Raw genomic sequence first — 22,280 nt, 5'->3', positions numbered from 1 at the left:
ACATCTCATTTTATGTTATTCATTTACAGGGCAGCCTTATTTTACTTGTGAGCTATGAGTTCCTGTTTCACTAGTAAGGATTCAAGCTTGCCATTTACCATTAATAAGGAGACTGTGGTAAGTGCATGCCTAGTAACCATCTTGGGGGTGCATTATAGAGTATATTTAGAAATGTACTTACATTAAAGATTTCATCACATAAGCACACAGCCAGCTCATATGGTCCAGTCCCTCATTTCTCTATGGCATTCTTGGTAAAACTACTTGAGGTTAAAGTGGTGTATTCCTACCACCCTCTGACCCCCCCCCCTCCAGTCTGGTTGATGCACTAATTAGTGACAAAGGGCAATGAGACACCTTAAAGTTTTCATCCACTATTTTTCTCCACAGGGACAGCCCAGGCATGTCAATGTACTATCTGATGTCAGGTACAGGAGCATGCCCTATAGGAGCATGCGCTGGCCCCATCAATACGCTGGTGCTGCCCTTTCATGTCAAAGTGCCACCTCCTATATACACTTCTTTTAATGCTAGCTTACCATTACTTGACTATTGGCACTTACATGTTGCACACATATTACTTTAATCAGTGAGCTCAGACTGCCAGCTCCTGTAGGTAGTAATAGTAGAAGGTCTCCTTCTCCTTTAGTTTTCTGGAATAACTAAACATAGGATCTAGAAGTCCCTGCATCTAAGGCCGACAAGGATAACTGGATCTCAGCTCCTTATAGCTGTCTACAAGATGCCCTGTCCTTTGAAGAACGTCTCATACTTGTACAGTCCACCATGCCCATGTCTGCTGCTCCTCTCCCTTCCCCTAGAAATGCTTTCATAACAACCTTGACAAGAGGAAATAAAAATGTTGTCTCTTCCCTCCAATATTCTGTCCTGAAAGATTTCACTTACATAGCCTCTATACTAAAATAGGCAGATGCCCTTTATACGCTTCCATCAGAGTGTAGCAATACCCATGTTAAGCATTGCACCTCAAACTCCATTCTGCATTGCTTGCTCGATAAGGAGTTGTAGACTTTGGATGAGTGGGTCAAGAAGGTTTGCTTCTCTGCAACTTCAGGACTTTACTCTGCCAGTTATCTGTCTTGTCTGTCCAAGTACTAAACTGAATTCTGAAAAAATTGAGAAACTTCCCTAAACCTAGGATAAAGGGGAGACTAGAAAAGACCCTTCCTATGGTGTCCAAATGACCTGCTGTAGTTGTGTTTGTGTTGCTACTAATGGTAGAGGAGTAAGCTCAGGTCTGTGCCTGCAGAGGATGTTGTAAACTAACCTGTCCACTTTCAGCAATGACCCCAGCCAGCCCATTCTTGATACATCCCTCAGGGGTCAGATACTCTTTGGACAAACCACTTAGGACCTATCAAGAATCTCCAAAAATTAAACAGCCATTGACCAGGATTGTTCATGTTGTCCCAAATTCATTCTCATCTTCAACTACACCAGCACTGCTCTGAAAGAAAGAGGCGGAGGAGGACCCTTTGAATAAAAAGTGGCCATAAGCCATGCACAGCTCTGCCTTCACTAGCTGAACCAAGTAATTCTTTGAGGTCTATGACTCTCTTGGTTCAGCAGTTGCACTTCTGACAGACAAATATAGTCATTCATGGAATGTTGACTTTCCATGTTTTCCCCAGTCAGCACAGCCAGCAGCGTTATCAAGTCATTTTTAGATTTGGTCAGTGATTGCCATGACTTACTGTTATTGCATCCTCTCTCAGAAAGAACTTTACAAAGGTACCAGGCATTCTTTCAAGGTCAATTGTAAGAGTAACACTACTCCAAAAAAGGTAAAGAATCACTTGTTCCTCCTTAAGATAATGTCAAAAGGTTTTAGAATGTTACTGACTGAATGAGGAAGGAACTAACCATGAGGTTAATGCTTGCAAGAGAATAGAAAACCTCACACCAGGTACAGATAGAGTAAGTGCATATTGAATTCTTCAAAGTAATTTGAAGAGTGGAACATAATTATAAATTATATGCTATGGAAAATAAGCCTGCTAGCTGGATTTTAATGACAGATTACTCCTGGAAACTGAATATGTCCTGGGAGTTATAAGAAATGGTAATATAATAGGTTCATAGGTTGGTACTAGGCTATCAGCCCTAGGGCCTATACAAGCCTAGCCATAACAATTCCCTGGCTATTTCTTCCCAGAATATTTACTTCCCCGGTCACCTCTCTAGCAGGGCGACTGATGTGATCCCCGGGGTGAATTTCCTGGCTTCCATCCAATCGGCAAGTTTCCTTTTGAAGAGGCCAATGAGGCGCTCAGCTTGACATGTATGGGCAGTCTATTCCAGAGTATGGGGAGTCTCTGGGTCAGGAACCTATCCCTTCAGCATGTTTTGTTCATTGTGATGACCAGGTTTAGATCCCTGGATCATGTAGCTCTGAGGGATTGGGATTTCTTTAAGTGTAGCATGTCCAACAGCACTGGGTTTGACATGGCCTTGTATGTTAAGCAGGGATCGCCTCTGAGTCAGTGATATGTGACAGAGTATAGCTGGAGTTTTTTAGACGGTCAGCATAGGGCATCTGCTTTAGGCCTGTGATTCTTTTAGTGAGGTATTTCTGTGGCCTTTCCAGTTGTTGCAGATGTCTTGTGAGGTACATACCAAACTGGGCGTTGTACTGTGTAATGGGTCTAATGAGGGATGAGTACAGTGGGACAATGACCTCCTTTTTTTCTGGATGAAAAGCTGTTAGTGATGACGTGTGCCACATAGAAGGATTTCCTTACTGTTGTGGCTATGTAGTTATTGAAGGTGAGACCACTGTCCACCTATGTTCCTAAGTCCCTTATCACACTTTCAGTGTTTAGTGTACTGCCAACTATGTGGTAATTCAAGGGTACATGGATTTTTCCTAAAGGGGATAACTATATATTTCTTGGCATTGAGCTTGAGCCCATGGCCCTGGCACCAAACATCCATTTCTGTAAGGTCCTTTTGTAGAATATCCACATCATTCGGGGATTCAATAATGGCTCCCAGTTTGCTGTCATCTGCAAACTTTGTTAGCTAGAGTCCCTTAGTGCTGGTCTGTACTTCAGAGAAGCATTTACCAAACAAGAACAGTCCTAGGACTGAACCCTGAGGTACTTTGCTTGTCACTTGTCTGGAGCTGAATTTTGTGTTGGCTACTTTTACAGTGTGGGTTCTGTCAGTAAGCCAGTTGGCAACCCATCGAGTGATGTAGGGATTAATGCCCAGCTTAGTAAGTTTATATATGATTCCAGAGTGGGGGATGGTGTCGAAGGACTTGGCAAGGTCCAGATAGGCTGTGTGGACCACCTTACCCTTGTCCACTGCTCTGGAGACTGATTTGAAGAAGTCAATCAGGTTGAGGAGACAAAATCGGTCCTTTACGAAACCAAACTGGGTGGGGTCCAGTGTTTGAAGGTTGCCAATGTCTTTGTTTATAAGTTTCATGATAATGCGTTCCATGGCTTTGCAGATCAGGCTCATCAGAGTGATGGGACGATAGTCCCAGGGATCGAAGGTGGATTCCCCCCTTGTGGAGTGGGATAGCTGTAGCTGTGTGCCACTCATTGGGCACAAAGCCTGAGGTGAAGCTATGATTAAACATGACACTTAGGTGAGGTGCCAGTTCATTTTGTAGTTTATGTAGTACACAGCCTGGGATATCGTCTGGTCCCATGGATGCTGTATTCTTGGCTTTGGAGAGTGCGTTTTTTTTACCTGTGTGGTCGCGAGAACTGGAATTTGGCAATATTTTGGTATTGAGATTGGCCCTTTAGGTGGTGAGAGGGGGGTAAAGTTGGCACTGAATTGATCTGCCAGGATATTGGTAATATCCTTGGGATCAGTATATTTAATACCATTCTGTTGTAGCTCAGAGCAGATCTGAGCATTGCCATTTAGATTCTTGACATAACTATAGAATGCCTTGTGGTTGTCCTTGGAATTTTTGGCAATTTTATTTTCGTAACTAGCTTTGGAGGATTTTATGAGGGATCTCAGCTTCTTACTGAGGCTGGTAAGGGAGTTTTTTGCATCCTGGGATTTTCTGCTTTTCTGCAACAGTTTCTTCATTCTGTTGTATGTTTTGTTTATGGCAGGGGACTACTAGATTGGGTTCCTTTTTTTGGAGGAGACCATCTTGGTTTTGTTTGGAATGGTATGATTCATGCACGAGTGGATGTGCTCGTACAGTGCCTTAGTGTAGGATTCAGCGGTCGAACTTTCAGTTCCCACCTGCATGGGTGTCATGAAGTTTGCCACTTCTGACTTGAGTAGCATGAAGTTGGCTTTGGAGAAGATTTTTATGGAGGTTTCCCTACTGGGGGGTTGGAGTGGGATGTGTACATCAAGGGTGATTAGCTTATGGTCAAACCTGACCAACAAGGGGGTGACCACTGGTGTGGAGCATCAATCTCCCATGTTGGTAATGACCAGGTCTAGGATATTTGAGCCCTGATGGGACTATGGATTAGTTGGTCCAGGGCATTGGAATTTATGAATTCCAAGAACCTTTGGGCAAAGGTGTTAGTACCTGAGTAGGTTTCCCAATTAATGGCAGTGTAGTTGAAATCACCCAGTATTAGGGTGTTTTGTTGTATCTTAATATTATCTAGTATGTTTAGAAAGGTGTAGTAAGAATCTTGGGGCATGGTGGGAGATCTGTAGCAAGCTACAATTTGGATTGCAGTCTTACTTAGTGCTAGTTGCACCTGTAGAATTTCAGATGCATTGTGTTGGGAAAGTAGCCGGGAGGTGTGAATATCCTTGGTGAAAATGGACACTCCTCCGCCTTTAGTACTTTGATCCTGGTTTGGAACCCAAAAATTGTGGTAAGAGTTGTAGCCTGGTATTGCAGGGGTGCTCTCTGGAGCCTTGGACCAGGTCTCAGTTACTGCACAGATATTGATGTTCTCCATTTTTAGGAGTGCCTTGGGAGAGTGCATTTTGAGGTTTAGACTTCTAGCATTGAGTAGCATTACCTCCAGATTTTGCATGCTTATATCTGTTACAGTGGTGGTTTTGTCCTTTGAGCCTTGCCTAAAAAAGGCACTATAGGGGTGGCAAGAACCTTAGCCAGTAACCTGAATCCCAGGAGTGACAGGTGCAGACCATATTTGGCAAAGCATCGTGGTTTGTTGAGCATGTCATCCCAGGCAGACAGATATTGGATCTCCTTTGAATGACACTAAAAACTTAGCCAATTGTTGAAGTCAATCATTTTGTCCTTATACTGTGGTATCTTTCTGGGCGAAGGCAGGATACTGCTCAGGGCTAGGGTCATACCTGCCTGGGCCACATGATCTGAGAGCTCTTCCATGTCTCTTTTCATGTAATCCAGGGAGGTACATCTGAAGTCATTCACTCTAACATGGACAATAATAGAGTCATGTTTGTACTTGTTGTGGAGTGACTTGAGTGCATGCATTATGTGGTGGATCCTGGCACCCAACAGGCAGCTGACAGTAGTTTTCTCCTTTTTCAGCCTAGTGAGTGGGACGTCAGTGTACCTGACTATAGAGTCACCTATGACTAAAGTGTTTGGTACGTTGTCTTGCCTTAGGGGATGTTGTTTGGTGGCACACTGGTGTTTTGAGCTGTGTGTCACTTTGGTTGTGATTGGTGTTTGTTTGGGTTTCAGCTTCAAAGGTCCATGTTGCTTGGGCAGGTTAATGTTAAAGGCCTCTGCATAAGTGGGCTTAGTGTTACTATGTGTGGATGTTGGTGCCATGAGTTTTGAAGGGCTATGTGTTGCTTGAGGTGTAGTGCAGGTGTTAACCTTCTCCTCTTGACTGTCTAGCACAATCTTGGCTGGAGAGAGCTTTGCTTCCACTTTAGCTATGTAGGTGCATCTCTTGCAGGTTGTAGTGTTGGGTGGTAGGAGGAGAGGGTTGTCTGTGTACAAGAGGCAATTGCTGCATTGCCCCAGTATGCCCAGATTCACTAGGTGGACAGGAGAATTACTTTACATGTTTTTTCATAATGTCAGATGTTTCAATAAGAATACAAATGTGTTGGTCTCATGTAAATATGTATAATATCTACATACATTAGAAGAATAGTGTTGTTGAAGTGTTATATGAAATAACATGTTATGTATATACGTTTTTCTTGATGGTCCTTGTTCATTTCAATTAAAGTTATTAAAAAGTTACTTTTCTTGTTCTGAAAAGACAGGAAACTTCTAATATTAATCCTCAGCAGCTTCAACAAACATATGTAGTATGTCAAATTGCAGTGGGGACTCTCGATGAAATACAAACCCCTTAAGTGGTGGGATGCCTGGATGGTGGTGTTGGATATGATGAATATTCATTGGTATGTGTCTGAAATTCTTTCATTGAGTTCCTTCAGGTGACTATAAATGGGTAGGCATTGCTTTCAACAGAAGGCATTGCTGTTTGGCCTCTAATCTGCCCTTTAAGAGCTTACCACTGATGTCATGCAGGAGAAAGAACTTCATATTTTCTATTATCAGAATGACTAACTCCTGTTTACCCTATTAAAGGATGGTTAAGATGCATCAATTTCAGACTTTTAGATTCTCCATAAGTTGGAAAAAGTTTTATCCTGTTAAAACTCAGAATATTGCCTTTATTGGAACAGATGGAATTGGACACTGTTCAGTGTCTGTCACTCCTGCCTGTTGAGAGGCTTAGAAAGTTTAGACTAATATGCTTATTGAATATGCAGTGGAATGCATAAGCTTGGATTTTATTCTGTCTCTTATGTGTTATAGTGGCCATAATCTTCATGTTTCTATTATCATGGATGAGGACATGAATTTTGTAGTGGACTAACACGTCAGTGGTGACAAAGTCATCATTCCCTTACATGAATTATTTTGGTTTCCGACCATGTCAAAAAGATCTAGAGTACTGGGTTACCCCAATCAATTTCACTAGGGACATTTCCTTTCTGTAGCAAGAAATATATAATGTTATTTGGTCTTGGTCTGTTTAGATTTCTCTTCAGCATTTGATGGGATTAGCCATGTGATCCTTTTGGATCATTTACAGCACCACTTTGACATTACATATGTTGCTCTGGACTGGTTTACCTTCTTCTTCTCTAGATAAATTGAAAGAGTAGCTCCAAGTATTGATTCCTCTTCTACAAAATCATTTAACTTTGGGATATGATAAAATTTGTCTGTTGCTTGACTTGGTATGGAGAGAGTTGCAGTATCACTTCTATTTTGACAACACAAAGATGTGCCTCTTGTTGCGTGAGTAGCCCATGTCTGGCATGAGCAAGTTAGGTACAGTCCTGGAATGCATCTGCAACTGGAGGGTTAATAATCAGTTAAAGCTCATCAATTCAAATGCAGTAGCCATAGTTATACATGCCACTTTGTGGAATTCTTCTGCATAATTCTGATGGTATCTGTGATTACATACAAGAATTGTGTTGAATTTCTAGAATGCATGGATAAATGCTGATGACTGCCTGGCCTTTAAGGACCAGGTTTCTGATGCCATCAATTCTTCCTGTTTTCATCTTAGGAACCCTGCCCTCATTAAACAACTTGTTTCACTAATAGACTTTTTAGTACTGGTACAATTTAGGTTGGATTACTGTAATGCCCTATACCTGTGCTTTCTTGATTTAGAAATTGATTATCTGTGCCAGGTCAATATCTTTTCAGCAAATGCTTAATTGAATGAATCGCTGTTTGTCAAACTGAATTAAGTGAAAGATCGATTAAGGAATGCTCGCTTAAATGAAAAGTTTCCCAGGGAAAACAAACAGTTGCCCACTCACTGATTATAACAAACAAAACAACATTTAAAACTCTGCAAAGTGGGGGTTTCAAACCCACATGGCCCCCATGTGAGGGGCTATGCCCACTCACCCCCCCTAACTAAACATATCAACTCCGAGATCACAATACAGTGAGGAAAAAGGCAAATTCCGAATGATGGCTCACCATGTCCTTTCCCTGGGAAAAAGTTCTCTTAAGCGAGTGTTCACTTAATTGAGCTTTCACTTAATTCAGTTTGACAAATACTGATTTGCTCAATTAAGCGTTTGCTGAATGATATAGACCTATCTGTGCTTAATGCACAACCCAGCTACTTATAGGGGTATCTCAATATCATTGCATTATACCAGTTGTATGCAGTTCAAGCTTGCATCATTTATGAGGATTTAACTGTGGTTTATTTAGCTGCACATGTCTTGGGACCCCCTTCATGTTAAAGAAATTCAAGCTTGATCAAGGCCTTAGACTCATCCAGATGGGGCTGTGGAATATTCCAGAAGTGTGACTCAGATCTTTCGACAAATGTTAATGTGCTTTTCAAGAGCCATGTCTTTTAGCCTTTTACTTGGGTGACTAAAACTGTCCCTGAAGCTGACTGGCATTAAGTCGTCTTCCAAAAATTAATTTCTGAGTTTGCATAAGGGGGCGACTCTTACTTTTCATCTTTTTATTTGCTTTTTTTTTTAATCTGCTTATCTGCTTACTGTGTTATACTGTGCTAGGTGTGTTTAACTGATTGCATCCTGTGTTTAAGTTTAGGCACATAAAGACATTTAAATTTGAATTTTAACAGACACTGTTGTTGGTTGCTTAAATACTGTCTGAGGAACTCACTCAGATTCAATATTAAATGTGGCAAAAATAGCCATATCCCCATGATTGGGGACTTCACACAAACCCACTGGTACTAAAGGCAATCCTTCCTGGCTTTGAAGCTCTGTAAAAAGAATTGAGTCCAGATGGTCTCCTGCTCTTACCAGACAGCTTGGGAGAAATGTGGCAAAACAACAAACACTTCAGCATAAATTTGTATCTCCTGTATAATTAACTAATGCTGGTCAAGCTGTGGTCGAAAAAGATGAAGGTATCATTCTGACAGTCCTTAACATCTCTGGGGAACTGAATGTTCTATCAGACTCCCTGAGCTGTAGCTCCAGCCTTTTCCTGAAAATGAAGATCATGAAGTGCTGTCTAGTCAGAAGCTTCTCATTGTTAAACATGGAGATCAAGCTGTTCACCACAGAGAAGAATGCAGCCTTCTTCATGTCCCAGTGGTTTCACAATGGCAAAGAGGAGTTGGTGTATAAATTCTTTTTCCCATGGCAGAAAAGATTACTTTGTGCCTTTACAGCATTTCCTTTACAAAACCAACAGAAAAATCCCAAGATTCAACTTTGTTTTCCTGCAATACCTGAGAAAAATGTGGTTTCTGGTTCTGGGTTTCAGGGCAGTGCAAAAGACTACCCATTACAAGGCAAAAGAAGCCCCAATGTTGGCAAGAAAATTGTCTCCATATCATGGCTCCTTATTTAGATTCCTGTGTCCTGCAGATTATTCTAGTGGGGAAGAAACCAGCAGGGAAATGTGGGACTTGAACTTCAGAACTGCTAGACTTCCACAACCTCAATTTGATCTGGATTATTCAACAACAGTGAAGTATGTGACTCTGAAGATACTGGTCTTGGTGGCAATCATTTCTGCTAGAACTATCTCAAAGTTGCATGCCGCTCTCTCTAAAAAAAATGTTTTTTTACAAAAATTATATGCATCATCCCTCAAGTGGTGACAGCACTACCCTTTGGTCAGTATGTACATCTGCCTGTCTTCTTTGCAAATGAAGAATCCAGGGCAGTTGGGATTCCTCATACTGTGGACATGCACCATCAGCTCTGTGGCTGTGCTTGTTACCTGAAGAAGATACTTGAGTTTGAATGGCAGACCTCTTGTTAGTCTCCTTTAGTCCTATAATTGAGGTATTGAACAAACCTTTTCAAAGTGGACTGCTTATTGTGTGTTTCATTTTTGCCATTAGGTGACAAATTTTCTACATAGAGAATTTTATTTAATGGCTAGTGTTTCCAAAGTATGTTTTTTTCTACTGCTTTTTTTCAAAAATGCCCCCTTTGCAAAACATTTTTGATGCAGCTATTTGACCAACATACACAATTTCACTAGCTATTATTTTTGGACATTATTCCAGAAAGTGGGGTTCCTATGGCATCTCATCAGGTTTCAGTCATCAGTGCCCTTGCATTTAGGCTTTCACAAGCTGTATGATTGGGTTTGCTTTGAGATGAGTGAGATTCTTCCCCATAATTATGTTTTATAGATTCATAGATTAGTACTAGGCTAACTGCTCTTGTGGGCCATTTCAAGTGTAGCCAATTATCCCATGTGAGAATCAAACCCTGTATCTTGTGTCTGTAAGGTAAACACCTTAACCATTATGCCAACCTCACTTGAAATTTTCATTTTCCCTTATTACAGGGCTAACTTTCTTAATAGGTAATTTTATGCCTAACCAATTTCCTAGCTTTCTTAATAGGCCATTTTATGCCTAACCAGTGTCCTGGCTTTCTTAATAGGCCATTTTAAGCCTAACCAATTTCCTTCCCAAAGGTAAGAATTAAACACTGTACCTTATGTCTGTTAGTCAAACATCCTAACCATTATGGCAAGCCTCGATCTTTTTTTAATGGTTCTACTGGGGATTGAACCCAGGACATTCTACATATACCGTAGATGTAATAACCACTATACTACAGAACCTTTATCCAGAGTCAGCTACAACACATGTATTCACTGTATTGGTTAATCTAGAAGGAGGCGTTCTGCAGTGGGTGTTTGTTACCCTTCTGTTGTCTGCCTGTGTTTGGACAGCATCTCCATGCAGCTTCAGAACATGGATTTTTATGAATATTGTACAGATATATAATTTTATATCATTATTTTTTTTTCTTTTCCTGCCCCTCAAGTAGTACACAGATGATGAACTGCAAACTGCTGGGGTGTACTGCAACCTCCTGACTTGGCATGTGATGTCATGACATGCGCAGGTTATATGCACACAAATTCCTGAACATGAGAATGAGGGGAAAAAAATCAGAAATTCCTGAACTGCAGATATAAAAAGAGGAAATTCCAGTAATTACCTGCTGCAGAAAGCCTACTCACAGATCAACATAACATTTAATTTGTGACTTGTTGAATCAGAACGGAACACAGCAGAGAGCGGTCTAAGCAATATGTTTCTACCCCTCCCCAAAAAAAAATAAAAGTTGTTGTTAAGCATAGTGGGGGGTGAGAGGGGGTCTGTATCCACCCACAAACCCTAGCTTATATAACCATTTTCAAGGTCAGACAACATAAGATAAAGACAACTGTGTGCAAGTCCTCATTTCAATGCATGATAGCTGCAGTCAGTTTGGACTCAATGACACAGCGGCAGGTATCTACTGAATGCATACCAGTCATATGATGTATAAGTAGCAGTGCAACCCATATATACAGAGAAAATGTGTCATCACAGAATGTAATCACATTTGTTATGCTGTTTTAAGTATTTTGTTTCTCTACAGTCTGTTTCAGGTGTGAAATACAGTGAGCGGGTCATTTCCAGTGAAAGTACTGATAGGCACACAGAGTTCATTTGCAAAGGAGGATGGCTAAACTTTGTTTTTTGTTTATCCATATATATATATATATATATATATATATATATATATATATATATATATGTGTGTATCTGTCTATCTATGTCTATCATAGAAGATTACTAGGCTAATGGCTCTGGAGCCCTTACAAACCTAGCCAAGAGTTTATCCCCAAAAAAGAAACCTCAGTCAGCACCTGTCGCCCCTGTCAATGAGGGACACAGGTGGAAGCCCTGGGGATATATTTGTGGTTGCCCTTACACTCATCAAGATTGCACTTGAAGAGGGTCAGCAACATACTTTGTGTGATGTGTATGGGGGGGGTCTATTCCACAGATGGGGCAGCCTTTCGATTGGGTACTACCCAAGGAGTTAGACTTAGATATGGAGCATCTATGATAGAGCAGGGTCTGAGATTGCCTTGTAGGTAAGACACAGATCATCTCTGAGCAATCTGTATGATACAGAGTAGAGTGATAATGATTTGAGCCTGTCCACATAGGACAGGTGTTGGAGACTATGGATTCTCATTGTGAGGTATTTCTGTGGCCTTTCCAGTTGGTGCAGGTGTTTGGAGAGGTACATACCAAATGAGGCATTGTACTCAATTATTGGCCTAATGAGGAAGGAGTACAGAAAGGTAATAATCTCCTATTTTCTGGATGCAATCCCTTTACTTATGAGATGAGCCAAGTAAAAGACTTTACTGACCATTGCTGCTATGGTGGTCAAATGTGAGATTGTTGTCAACTTGTGTACCCAGGTCTTTCACCACAGGTTGTGTGCTTAGGGGGTTGCCACTAATGTGGTAATCAGTAGGGACCATGTTTTTGCTGAATGGTATGATAATACATTTTTTTGCATTTAACTTAAGGCCATGACTTTGGCACCAGTCATTTGTTGCTGTGAGACCCTCTTGAAGTATGTTAACATCATTTAGGGAGTCAATGACAGCACCCAACTTACATTTGTCAACAAACTTGGTCAGCCACAGACCTTTTGACTTTGCCTAGACCTCTGAGAAGTAGATGCCAAACAATAGGGGTCCCAGGACAGAGGTGTTTACCTTAAAGACACAATGTGCAGCATTTGATTCTCACATGGAGTAATTGGATAGGCTTGAAATGGCTCACAAGAGCAGTTAGTCTAGTTCTAACCTATGAACACCACTAGTGGCAGGTCTGTTGTCAGAGATACAGGTACCTATTTTGACCTTGTGGGTCCTATCAGTGAGCCAGTCAGCCACCCACCTGATGAGATAGGGATTTATGCCAAGTTATGTTAGCTTTTCAATGATGCCCGAATGGGGGATTGTGTCAAAGGCTTTGGCCAAGTGAAGGTAAGCTGCATGTACTGACTTTCCCTCATCCACTGCCTTGGTGGCAGTCTCAAAAAAATCAACCAGGTTCAGCAGGCAAGATCTGCCCTTGATGAATCCGAACTGGGTGGGTTCAAGTGCTTGGAGATTGCCTATGTCCTTGTTTATGAGGTCCATAATACACACTATGGTCTTGCAGATCAGACTTGTCAAGCTAATGAGGCAATAGTTTCCAGGGTCAGTAGTGGCACCACCTTTGTGCAAAGGAATGATAATGGCAGTTCTCCACTCTGCTGGGATGAAGCCTGTACTTAGGCTATGGTTGAATAGGGTGCTCAATGGTGAAGCTAGTTTTTGCTGGAGATGTTGCAGAATGCATCCTGGGATACTGTCAGTTCCCATGGACTGTGTTATTTTCCTTGGATAGGGCCTTTATCACTTGATCTTTGGAGATGTGAGGTGCAGGGCAAGTATCAAGGATGTTGAATGGGGCTTTGGCGGGGGGCCATGGGGGTGAGGTTTGCACTGAGCCTGTCTGCTAGCAGGTTGGCTAAGTCAACAGAATCAGTGTAAGTGGTACCGTTAAAAACTAATTTGGAACAAACCTGGGCTTTGCTGTGCAGGTATCTGATGTAACTGAAAAAGGCTTTGTGGTTAGCCTTTGTTTTGGAGGCTAGTTTTGATTCATAATTGGCTTTGAACGTTTTTAATAGTGATAGCATTTGCTTGCTGAGGCTAAGGAGGGAGGTTTTCCAATTGAGAATTTGTGCCTTTTTACCCGTGGACAACAGTTTCTTCCTTTTGTTGTAAAGCCTGTTGATAGAGGATGTCCACCACATACATTTGTGTTTCCTTGAGGAGCAGGTTTTAGTTTTGTTGGGTATGGCTGAGTGCATGCAGTTGTACAGGTGCTTGTATACTGCACTGGCATACTGTTCAGTGTCTGCATCCTCTGAGGGAGGTGGTGGTGTGAAATAACTGATACCCTCCCTTAGAACGTTGCAGTCAGTTTTTGAGAAGTTTTTTAGCTTGGCTATGGCTGGGTGGGGTTTGGACAGGATAGATACTTCGAATGAGATAGATTGATGGTCTGATCTCACCAGGGAAGAAATTACTATGGAGGTGGTGCAGTGGTCACCCATGTTGGTAAAAAACAAGTCTAGAATGCTATCTCCCCTTGTGGGGGATTAGACAAGCTGGTCTAGTGCGTTAGAACTGATGAAGTCAAGGAATCGTTAGATGAGTGCATTAGAGCAGGAATAGTTCATCCAGTTTATGGTGGGGTAGTTGAAGTCACCAAGGATCAGGGTGTTAGGGGGTACCTTGATGGACTCAAGTAAGTCCAAGTAGGAGGGGTGTGTGTCCTGAGTCATGGAGGGGGGTCTATAGCTGGCTATAACTTGGATGGGTGTCTTGCCAATTGTCAATGCACCTGAGAACTTCTAGTGCATCATGCTGGCAAACCAGTCTAAAGGTGTGCTTGTCTTTAATGAAAATAGAAACTCCAACACCCTTAGTCTTCCTGACCTCATTTTGGAGTTGGAATGTGTAGAATGAGGTATAGCCTGGTAAGGCAGGGGTGCTCTCTGCAACCTTGAATCAAGTTTCTGTGACTCACAAGTGTCAGCATCTTCCAGTGCTGGGAAAGCCTCCAGTGAGTGCACTTTCAGGTTAAGGCTCCTAGCATTAAGCAGCATGACCGTCAGTTTGCTTTTTGACAGATCTTTTATGTTGGAAGATTTGGCTGTGGGGCATTGCCTAAAAAAGCACAATGGAGGAGGCAAGAGCCTTGGCCAGAATCCTGAATCCCAGTGGTGACAAGTGGAGGCCATCTCTAGTAAAGCATTGAGGTCTGTCAGCCATGTCATCTCAGGCAGACAGATACTGGATCCCCTTGGAATGACCCCAGAAACTAAGCCAATTGTTGAAGTCAATTATTATTTGTTGGTATTGTGGCATCATTCTTGGTGAAGGTAGGATGCTGCTTAGGGGTAGGGTCATACCTGCCTGGGACACACACTCTGACAACTCAATCATGTCTGTCTTCATATAGTCCAGGGAGGTATGTCTCAAGTCATTCCCACCAACATGAACAATGACAGAGTCATACTTGTACCTGTTGTGAAGAGTCTTAAGTGTGTGTGTGATGTGGCAGATTCTGCCACCTGACAGACAACTGACCATGATTTTCTCCTCGTCAAGCCTGAAGAGGGGGACATCGGTGTGTCTCACAACTGAGTCGTCAATGACTAGTATGTTTGCTTTAATTTTGTGCTTTATGGGCTGTATAAGTTTATTTTATGCCTTATAGGCTGTGTTTGTGAGACACCGATGTGTTGTCTGCTGTCTGTGATGTGTTTGGTGTTGTGTGTGGAATGTCTGTATGTGTGTTTCAGAGGTCTCTGCTGTTTAGATACATTTTTGTTGAGGACCTCTGTATATGTGGATGTATTCTGTGCTTAGCTATGTGATGTGGTTGGTGTGGTGTTTGTGCTGGCAATCTCCTCTTTGTCAGGGGTACTGACTGAGGCACGAGAGAACATGGATTCCAGTTTACTGATATAGCTGCATTTCTCGCAAGTAGAAGAATTTTGTGCAAGGAGAAGAGGGTTGTCAGTGAACATAAGGCAGTTTCTACACTGTCTCAGTATGTCCATGTTGACCAGGCTGGCAGGAAAAACTGATGGGAATTGTCCAGACATAGTGTTATAAAACTTGGATGGACTTGGGGAGAGAGGGTTTCGATAAGGGTTTGCCCACAACAGTGTAGACCACAAAAACCTTCTTAACTGTAAAATAGCTGGCCTGAAGCCCAAGTACTAAAACCAAAACTAAGAGGGTTAGAATAATAGACAAATTTAATGAGGCTAATAAATACAGCAGAATAAAATCACTTCAACACTTAAGAGTAAGGAGGAAGAACACAATAAATAAATAAAAAGGTGTAATTTTTTTTATCTGTCTGTCTATCAATCCTTTGTTGACCAGGTTAATCCCTCTAGGCTAGTGACCTCTTTTCAGAGGAGGCATGAGATGCATACCTGTCAACTGCACAGATTTTCACAGAATGTCCAGATTTTTGCCTCAAATATTTGATCTGTTTCTAATAAAATTGCGGTTTTCTGGCAAGTCATTGGCAAATTATTGAGGGCTGAAATCAGAAAATAATGACGTACATTTGAGTTTCAGACTTTAGACCCTTCAGAAAATCCATGCTAATGCAAAACCTGTTATTCTATCAATTTTCTAAGTTTGTATGAGTAATATTTAAAAAAATGCCCCTATTTTTGGGCCTTTGTCCCTCCATTTTTGATGGCTTTGTCCAGATTTCCTGGTCTAAGAGGTATGATGAGATGGTATTTATTCTGCAGTACATTATGAGATAGGTGCTGTATTCTAATGAGGATAATAATAGCACATTGACATTTATATATGTGCGTATGACCTCTCAACCTCTCAGCATTAAAAGAATAGCACTAGCCATTAAAAAGTCAAAGCAGAAAATTAGAAAGAGAAGCAGGTTCCTGCTTTTACAATAGAAGGTCTTCATATAATGGACCCTATATATTCAGGAATAGGGAGTCTTTCTATAGGTTTATTTTATTTATTAAACAATGTATGTACCCACAAACAAGTTTGAATTGTATAAGAAACATTAATAAGAAGAGAGGGGCTAAATCTGAAGACTAAAATCATAGCACTGTATCTAAGTCATTGCAGTTGAGATATATATATATGTGCTTCAGACTTAATAAGCACCAATAGTTCCTCTATCAGAGCAGTAAAAGGACTTGTGATTGGCTGTTCTTTGTATAAAACAACACATTTAAATCCTACTGGGTGGAGGAATTACCCATATCTGATGCATCTTTAAGTTTATTTCAATGTCAATATTTTATTTTTATCTAGAGTTTATCTACTAATCCTTGTGATGCAGCAGCATTTAGTGTTGTCACCTCGCAGCAAGAGGTGTTCTGGTTCGAGTCTTAGCTAGGGTGTACTCTGTGTGGAGTCTGCATGTCCTCCCTGTGGTAGCATGGGTTTTCTCTTGGTGCTTCAGTCTCCTCCCACATTTCACAAACATGCAGTAGGGGGATTAGATAAATCTAAATTGGCCATAGGTGTGAGTGTATGTGCAAATGTGTAGTATGAAATAACAGCAGTAGCAGGGCTAGCCACTTGGCGGTGTAAACCTTGGCTGTAGATGGTTGTTTCTGTTGAAGTGACACCCCAAACCTACAAGAAAAAATGAGAAAGGGGTTGTTGGATGGATGGATGGATGGATGGATGGATGGATGGATGGATGGATGGATGGATGGACTAAATACCATCTGGTAACTTGTGTTTTCTCATCATCCTGTTCGAAGTTTTCCTGTGATGCAACTGGTCTCCAGAGTACTTGCATGAGACTGCCTTTATAAGCAATCTTTGTAGGTTTTCTTTTAGATGATAATTCAGCCATTGAATAAGAAGATATCTGTCTTATTTATTAGGTCTCTCAGCAAGCATTTTCTACAGTGATATGTACCTATATACTTGACTTGTACCACAAAGCTCCTGGAAAACAAGTTGTATTACTAATGTAGGCACATCATGTAATTTATTATTCAGTTTTAGTTTATGAAATAATTAAGAATATTAATTTTACCTAATTTCCAGAATGGAGTGTGTGGCTGCCAAGAAGGTTACACAGAAGTTACAACTTCTGGTGGAATTCTTGACCAATGTACTCGCATTCCTGTCTTAGAGATTCCCACTGAAGGGAACAAAAAAGGTGATGTGAAAACGAGCCGTGCAATCAATCCCACTCAGGCAACCAACAGTAGCACAGGACGTGGAGGAAGAACATGGTTTCTGCAACCATTTGGACCAGGTATGGAGAAAAAAAACCTGGCGTGTAGTTGTTACACTGATTAGAACTGTTCTAATATTGTTCCAAAAAGAGTAAGTCACCAAGTCAGGAAAAACAAATAAGTATGAAGTAATTTCTCCATATCATGCTTCTATTTTATTCTGTTTAACACTTACAATATAATTTTTTTACTTTCCAGGCATAATTTTGATAGAAAACACTTAGTATGAAGCATTCTTCTACACATATCATTAATCATGTCCAAAGGAAGCTGCAAAATAAAATTACTTATTTCTTAGTAATTTAATGCAGACATTTTACAGAAGGTGTTATAACTACCAAGAAAAAGGAAAAGGTGAGTGTTTGTGTGTGTGTGTGTATGTAGGGGGGGGGGTATGTGTAGAAGGTGTTAGCATTTCTGCTTGTTAAATCCCGTAGAACAGATTTACTTATACTGGGATTCCAAAATTATTCATGTATGCTGTAGTAGCATGCTGTCCCCAGTGGTTCACCATGTCTAAGTCTGTAAAAGACAGCTCTCGCTGTCCTCATGGCACATAGACTAATAATTATTGATGGAGTCTCTGCCTGATTTCATAGTGGCATCAAGCTTTCAAGATTGCAACACTTGTGAGATTTAGTTAGGAGAGGAACAGCAATGTAAATCCCTAAGCAACTGAGTAGCCCACGGATGTCAATGGGCTTTGCAGAACTGCAAATGCTCCTCCTGTAAAAGGAAACCAGTACTGCAAGCAGTATGTGGTAATACATTTGATTGCTTGGCTTTTCAGTTCCCACATACAGATAGGACTGCAAAACAGGTATAGGGAAGCTATTTAGGGGTGGCTAAAGATGACAATTCTATGTGGTAAGTTACCTCTATTGTACAGCAGGGATGCCTCAATGTTTGCTGTTGTTTAATTAGTTAACATGCACTGTCATAGGGTAGGCCTACAGCATACCCTTTTTGGTGCCTTGCAGGGAGAATTCATACATGACGGACTTGTTACCTGTCATTTATGCATTCCTACATCTGGTATACTGGTAGAGCTGTGGTGCCAAATGGCTTTGGGAATCCTTGGCAGTTATATGGCAACCTCAGCTGTGGTTGGCATAAACAAGGAATGGATAATAAGGTTCACAGAAATTTTGTGAACCTCATTATCTGCTCCTTGCATAGCCAGTCTGTAGTACATTTTGGGCATTTGCTTGGAAAGCCTCCCAACACCTCCCAAATGTATATATACCAACACTGAGATCACCATACCATGGAGAAAAGGGAATACTCCAGGAAATGGCCATCTCAGAGTTAGTATATATAAGTCTGTTTTATGGCCATTCAGTCTCCATGTTTTTGGATTTGCTGTAGTGGGTCCTGACATTTCAAATAATTACCCAAAAAAAGAAAACACAACATATTCAGACAAAAGCAGTCATAGCCTTTGTTTACATTACTTGTTGCCTCTTTTCTGCTCTTGCTGTGTTGCCCTGTGGATTCATTTGGTGACAGATAGACTTGGCAAAGACCATGATATGCTGTGAAGAGATAATGCAGTACACTAACATGCTGCAGAACATTCCTCCCAACCTCTTAGCATAAGAAATCTGGGCAAAGCATAAAATAATGGGGGACAGAGGCCCAGAAATAAGAAGGGATTTTAATCATTGTTGTTTTAAATGTAAAATGTTCTCAAAACTCACTGAATAACTAAACAAACAAACTAAAACCTTTACAAAAATGTACAATTTTGCTAGAATGACAGGATTTGTGCCATCATGCATTGACTGAATGATATGAAGTCGGAAACTAAAATGTTTATTGCTATTTAGTGACTTCAATCCTCATTCATTTGCCAGAAAACCATAAATTGTATGAGGAACAGACCAAGAATATGACGAAAAAATCTGGACATTCTGTGAAAATCTGAACATTTGAGAAGTATGCTGCAGAGTAAGCTTATCTTTCATTGGCTAACTAAATTGTCAGGGAGCAGCAATTGCAAATAGAATTGTGTGGCATGTTAGAGTTACTCCAGTCACTTTATCTTTCATTCAGGCATGTGCTCATACCTCTCAACTATCCAGATTTAGCAGAATGTCCATTTTTTTTGCCCTGTTCCTTATAAAATAAGCAGTTTTCAGGGAAATTGTTGAGGACTGAAGTCCTTAAATAATGGCAGACATTTGAGTATCAAACTTCATATTCTTCAGAAATTCCATGTTGATGGAAAACTTGCTATTTTAGCAACTTTCTAAGTTTATAAGAACAATATATAAAATCTGTCCCTGAATTTGGGCCATTGTACCCCCATTATTTTGGCTTTGCCCAGAATTCTTGCACTAAGAGTTTGAGAGGAAAGGTGTTTATGTATGCAGGGACTGGACACAATGATAACCTCTCTATATAGTGCCCACTCATTGCTGCCTCAAACCTTTTGGAATTTAGATGAGAGAAGTCATTTTTTCATTTTTGAGTGAGACAGTGAAAGTGATCTTATCACTTTGAGTTTCCGTACATATTAGTCACTGCATTTCCCATTTGAATCTGCCTTTTAATAAATAATTTCTGAAATGACTTGTCAAGTATGCTGCCCTCTCCAGTAGTTAGTCTTTGGAATACTGTGACATATTATGAATTGACAGCATGAAGCCATGACATTTTTTAAACATTTAAACAAAAGTATTACATCAGGGTATGATGCAGTTGTCTGCAACAGCAGCTGAGTTTCTGAGTTCTTTGATATTAATGATTACGCTAACTAGTACCTTAAATGATGATGAATCTCATCAACGTGGAACATAGAAAAATGGGTACCAGTGGCTACAGTAAAGAATCATCTCTTGAAGAATAGAGGTCTGTGGCATACAGGAGTGAAACCCTGACTATTGTCTAGATCAACAAGGTTTGATTAGAGAACAGACAGCCTGTGTATGTATCTGTTCTCCAAAAGGGTATTAATGTGCAAGTAATATCCAGTGAAAAACAAGTCCACTGTTTCATGGCAGCATAATAAGCTACTGTGAAGCTTGGATAGAAAAAAACAAACAGTTGCCATTTTTTTATGCTCACTAAACCCCACTTTGTTGTTTCACAGTCACAAATTTAAAAATAAAGACTTGTGTGCTGCTGTATGAGTGTGTGTGTGTGTGTGTGTGTGTGTGTGTGTGTGTGTGTGTGTGTGTGTGTGTGTGTGTGTGTGTGTGTGTGTGTGTGTGTGTGTGTGTGTGTGTGTGTGTGTGTGTGTGTGTGTGTCAGTGTGTGTACATGAGGCAGGCAGAGAGAGAGAAAGTGAGTGTAAGTGAGAGATAGACAGACAAACAGAGGCAGCACATAGTAAAGTACGTCTGACTGCAACAGCATGCATTCCCTTAACAATAAGTAGAATGAAACTCTAATGTTTGGCATTATCATCGGATTTTAATTCTCAGTGATTTACCAGCAAATTGGTCATTCTACAAGGGATGTCAAGCAACACTATGCCACAAAATTAGGTACAGTGGAAATACAATGGGGAGAGGGGTGGCAGCTGCAGTGCCTTGCATTCAGTGTTTATTTTTTTTCATTCATTTACAGTGAGACATCTGAGATGCAGTCATACAATAGAATTGCTGTAACGTGTGTGTGTGTGTGTGTGTGTGTGTGTGTGTGTGTGTGTGTGTGTGTGTGTGTGTGTGTGCGTGCAAGCATGTGTGTTTGTGTGCAGACATTAAATAGGTATATTATGTATATTTTGGATGTAAAATACTTCAGCAATACAATTACATATGCTATAGCAAATTTGAAACATTAAGCAGAGGAATTATTTTACATCAAAAATATAAACTAAAGGATATAGTAAAAAGAAATACACAACTTGATAAATAGCCCCTTCTCTAAGCAGAGCAATGCCCTCCAGCCTTTATTTTATTGAGGAAAAAATGCTTTCCTTGGAGTATGTAGGCTCTCTACCTGTGTTGTCAGGCATCACAGTACCTCTCAGAGGGTGCTACTTCCCAAATAACACACACCCCGTTGGCATTTTTACTTGCTAAGCAACATAGGCCTTAACTGGTATAGGCAGTTAGGGAGGGAGAAGTATTAGAAAGTGGAGTCTGCTCACCTATACTAGGTAAGAGGATGGGGGCATGCATACAGACCTACATTTGACAGTGAATACTGGAGATGGATAAAGGCATCTGCAAACAGGTGGGCAGGAGGGGGCTATGGCAGTAGTTTCATTTATAATAACAAGTTCAGATAAAAAGTCTTGTAGTTCTGCATTGCATGTCCAACCTTTAAAACCTATGTGATCTGTAGAAAAGAACAACATGATTTTAAGGGGAATAAACTCCACTGTTCGCCTGGAAGATAGCCAGTGGATAGATGTGATCTTGTCACTAAAGGAGAATAAATAGGAATTAGTGACCATAACTGTGACATAATAATAATTGTCAGGCATGATGGAGATTATAATTCAAGGGAAAAAAATGTGAAAGATGGGGCTTGTTGTTCATTGTTGTTTAACTTATGGGATGCTATGACTGTTTATGATAGACCACAATTTTAAGTTTGTGTATATGTGCATGATTTTATGCTGATGCGGATATAGCTTTAAAATACTTCTGTTCTTTTAAATGTCATGATTTCTTTTCTCATTTTATAAACAGTATAAATAGTGTCATACTTGTATTTCTCAACTGTATTTGGTT

The 22,280-nt window shown here is 40.6% G+C and overlaps 1 protein-coding gene across 4 annotated transcripts in view; it reads left to right on the top strand.

Moving 5' to 3' along the window:
* The window catches only part of THSD7A (thrombospondin type 1 domain containing 7A), a 2,877,792-nt gene that overhangs the window by 2,824,521 nt on the left and 30,991 nt on the right, over positions 1–22,280 (top strand). For all 4 annotated transcript variants that reach the window (XM_044066751.1, XM_044066750.1, XM_044066748.1 and 1 more), the window contains one exon: positions 17,399–17,612. In XM_044066751.1, coding sequence (XP_043922686.1) covers positions 17,399–17,612 — 214 coding nt within the window. The remainder of the gene's footprint in view (positions 1–17,398; positions 17,613–22,280) is intronic.

This window comes from Protopterus annectens, chromosome 3.part1 (genome assembly GCF_019279795.1).
Source record: "Protopterus annectens isolate FY-2018-M chromosome 3.part1, PAN1.0, whole genome shotgun sequence".
Classification (NCBI taxonomy): Eukaryota; Metazoa; Chordata; order Ceratodontiformes; family Protopteridae; genus Protopterus; species Protopterus annectens.
The sequence above is the reverse complement of the archived record's forward strand: the minus strand, read 5'-3'. Positions and strand labels throughout refer to the sequence as shown.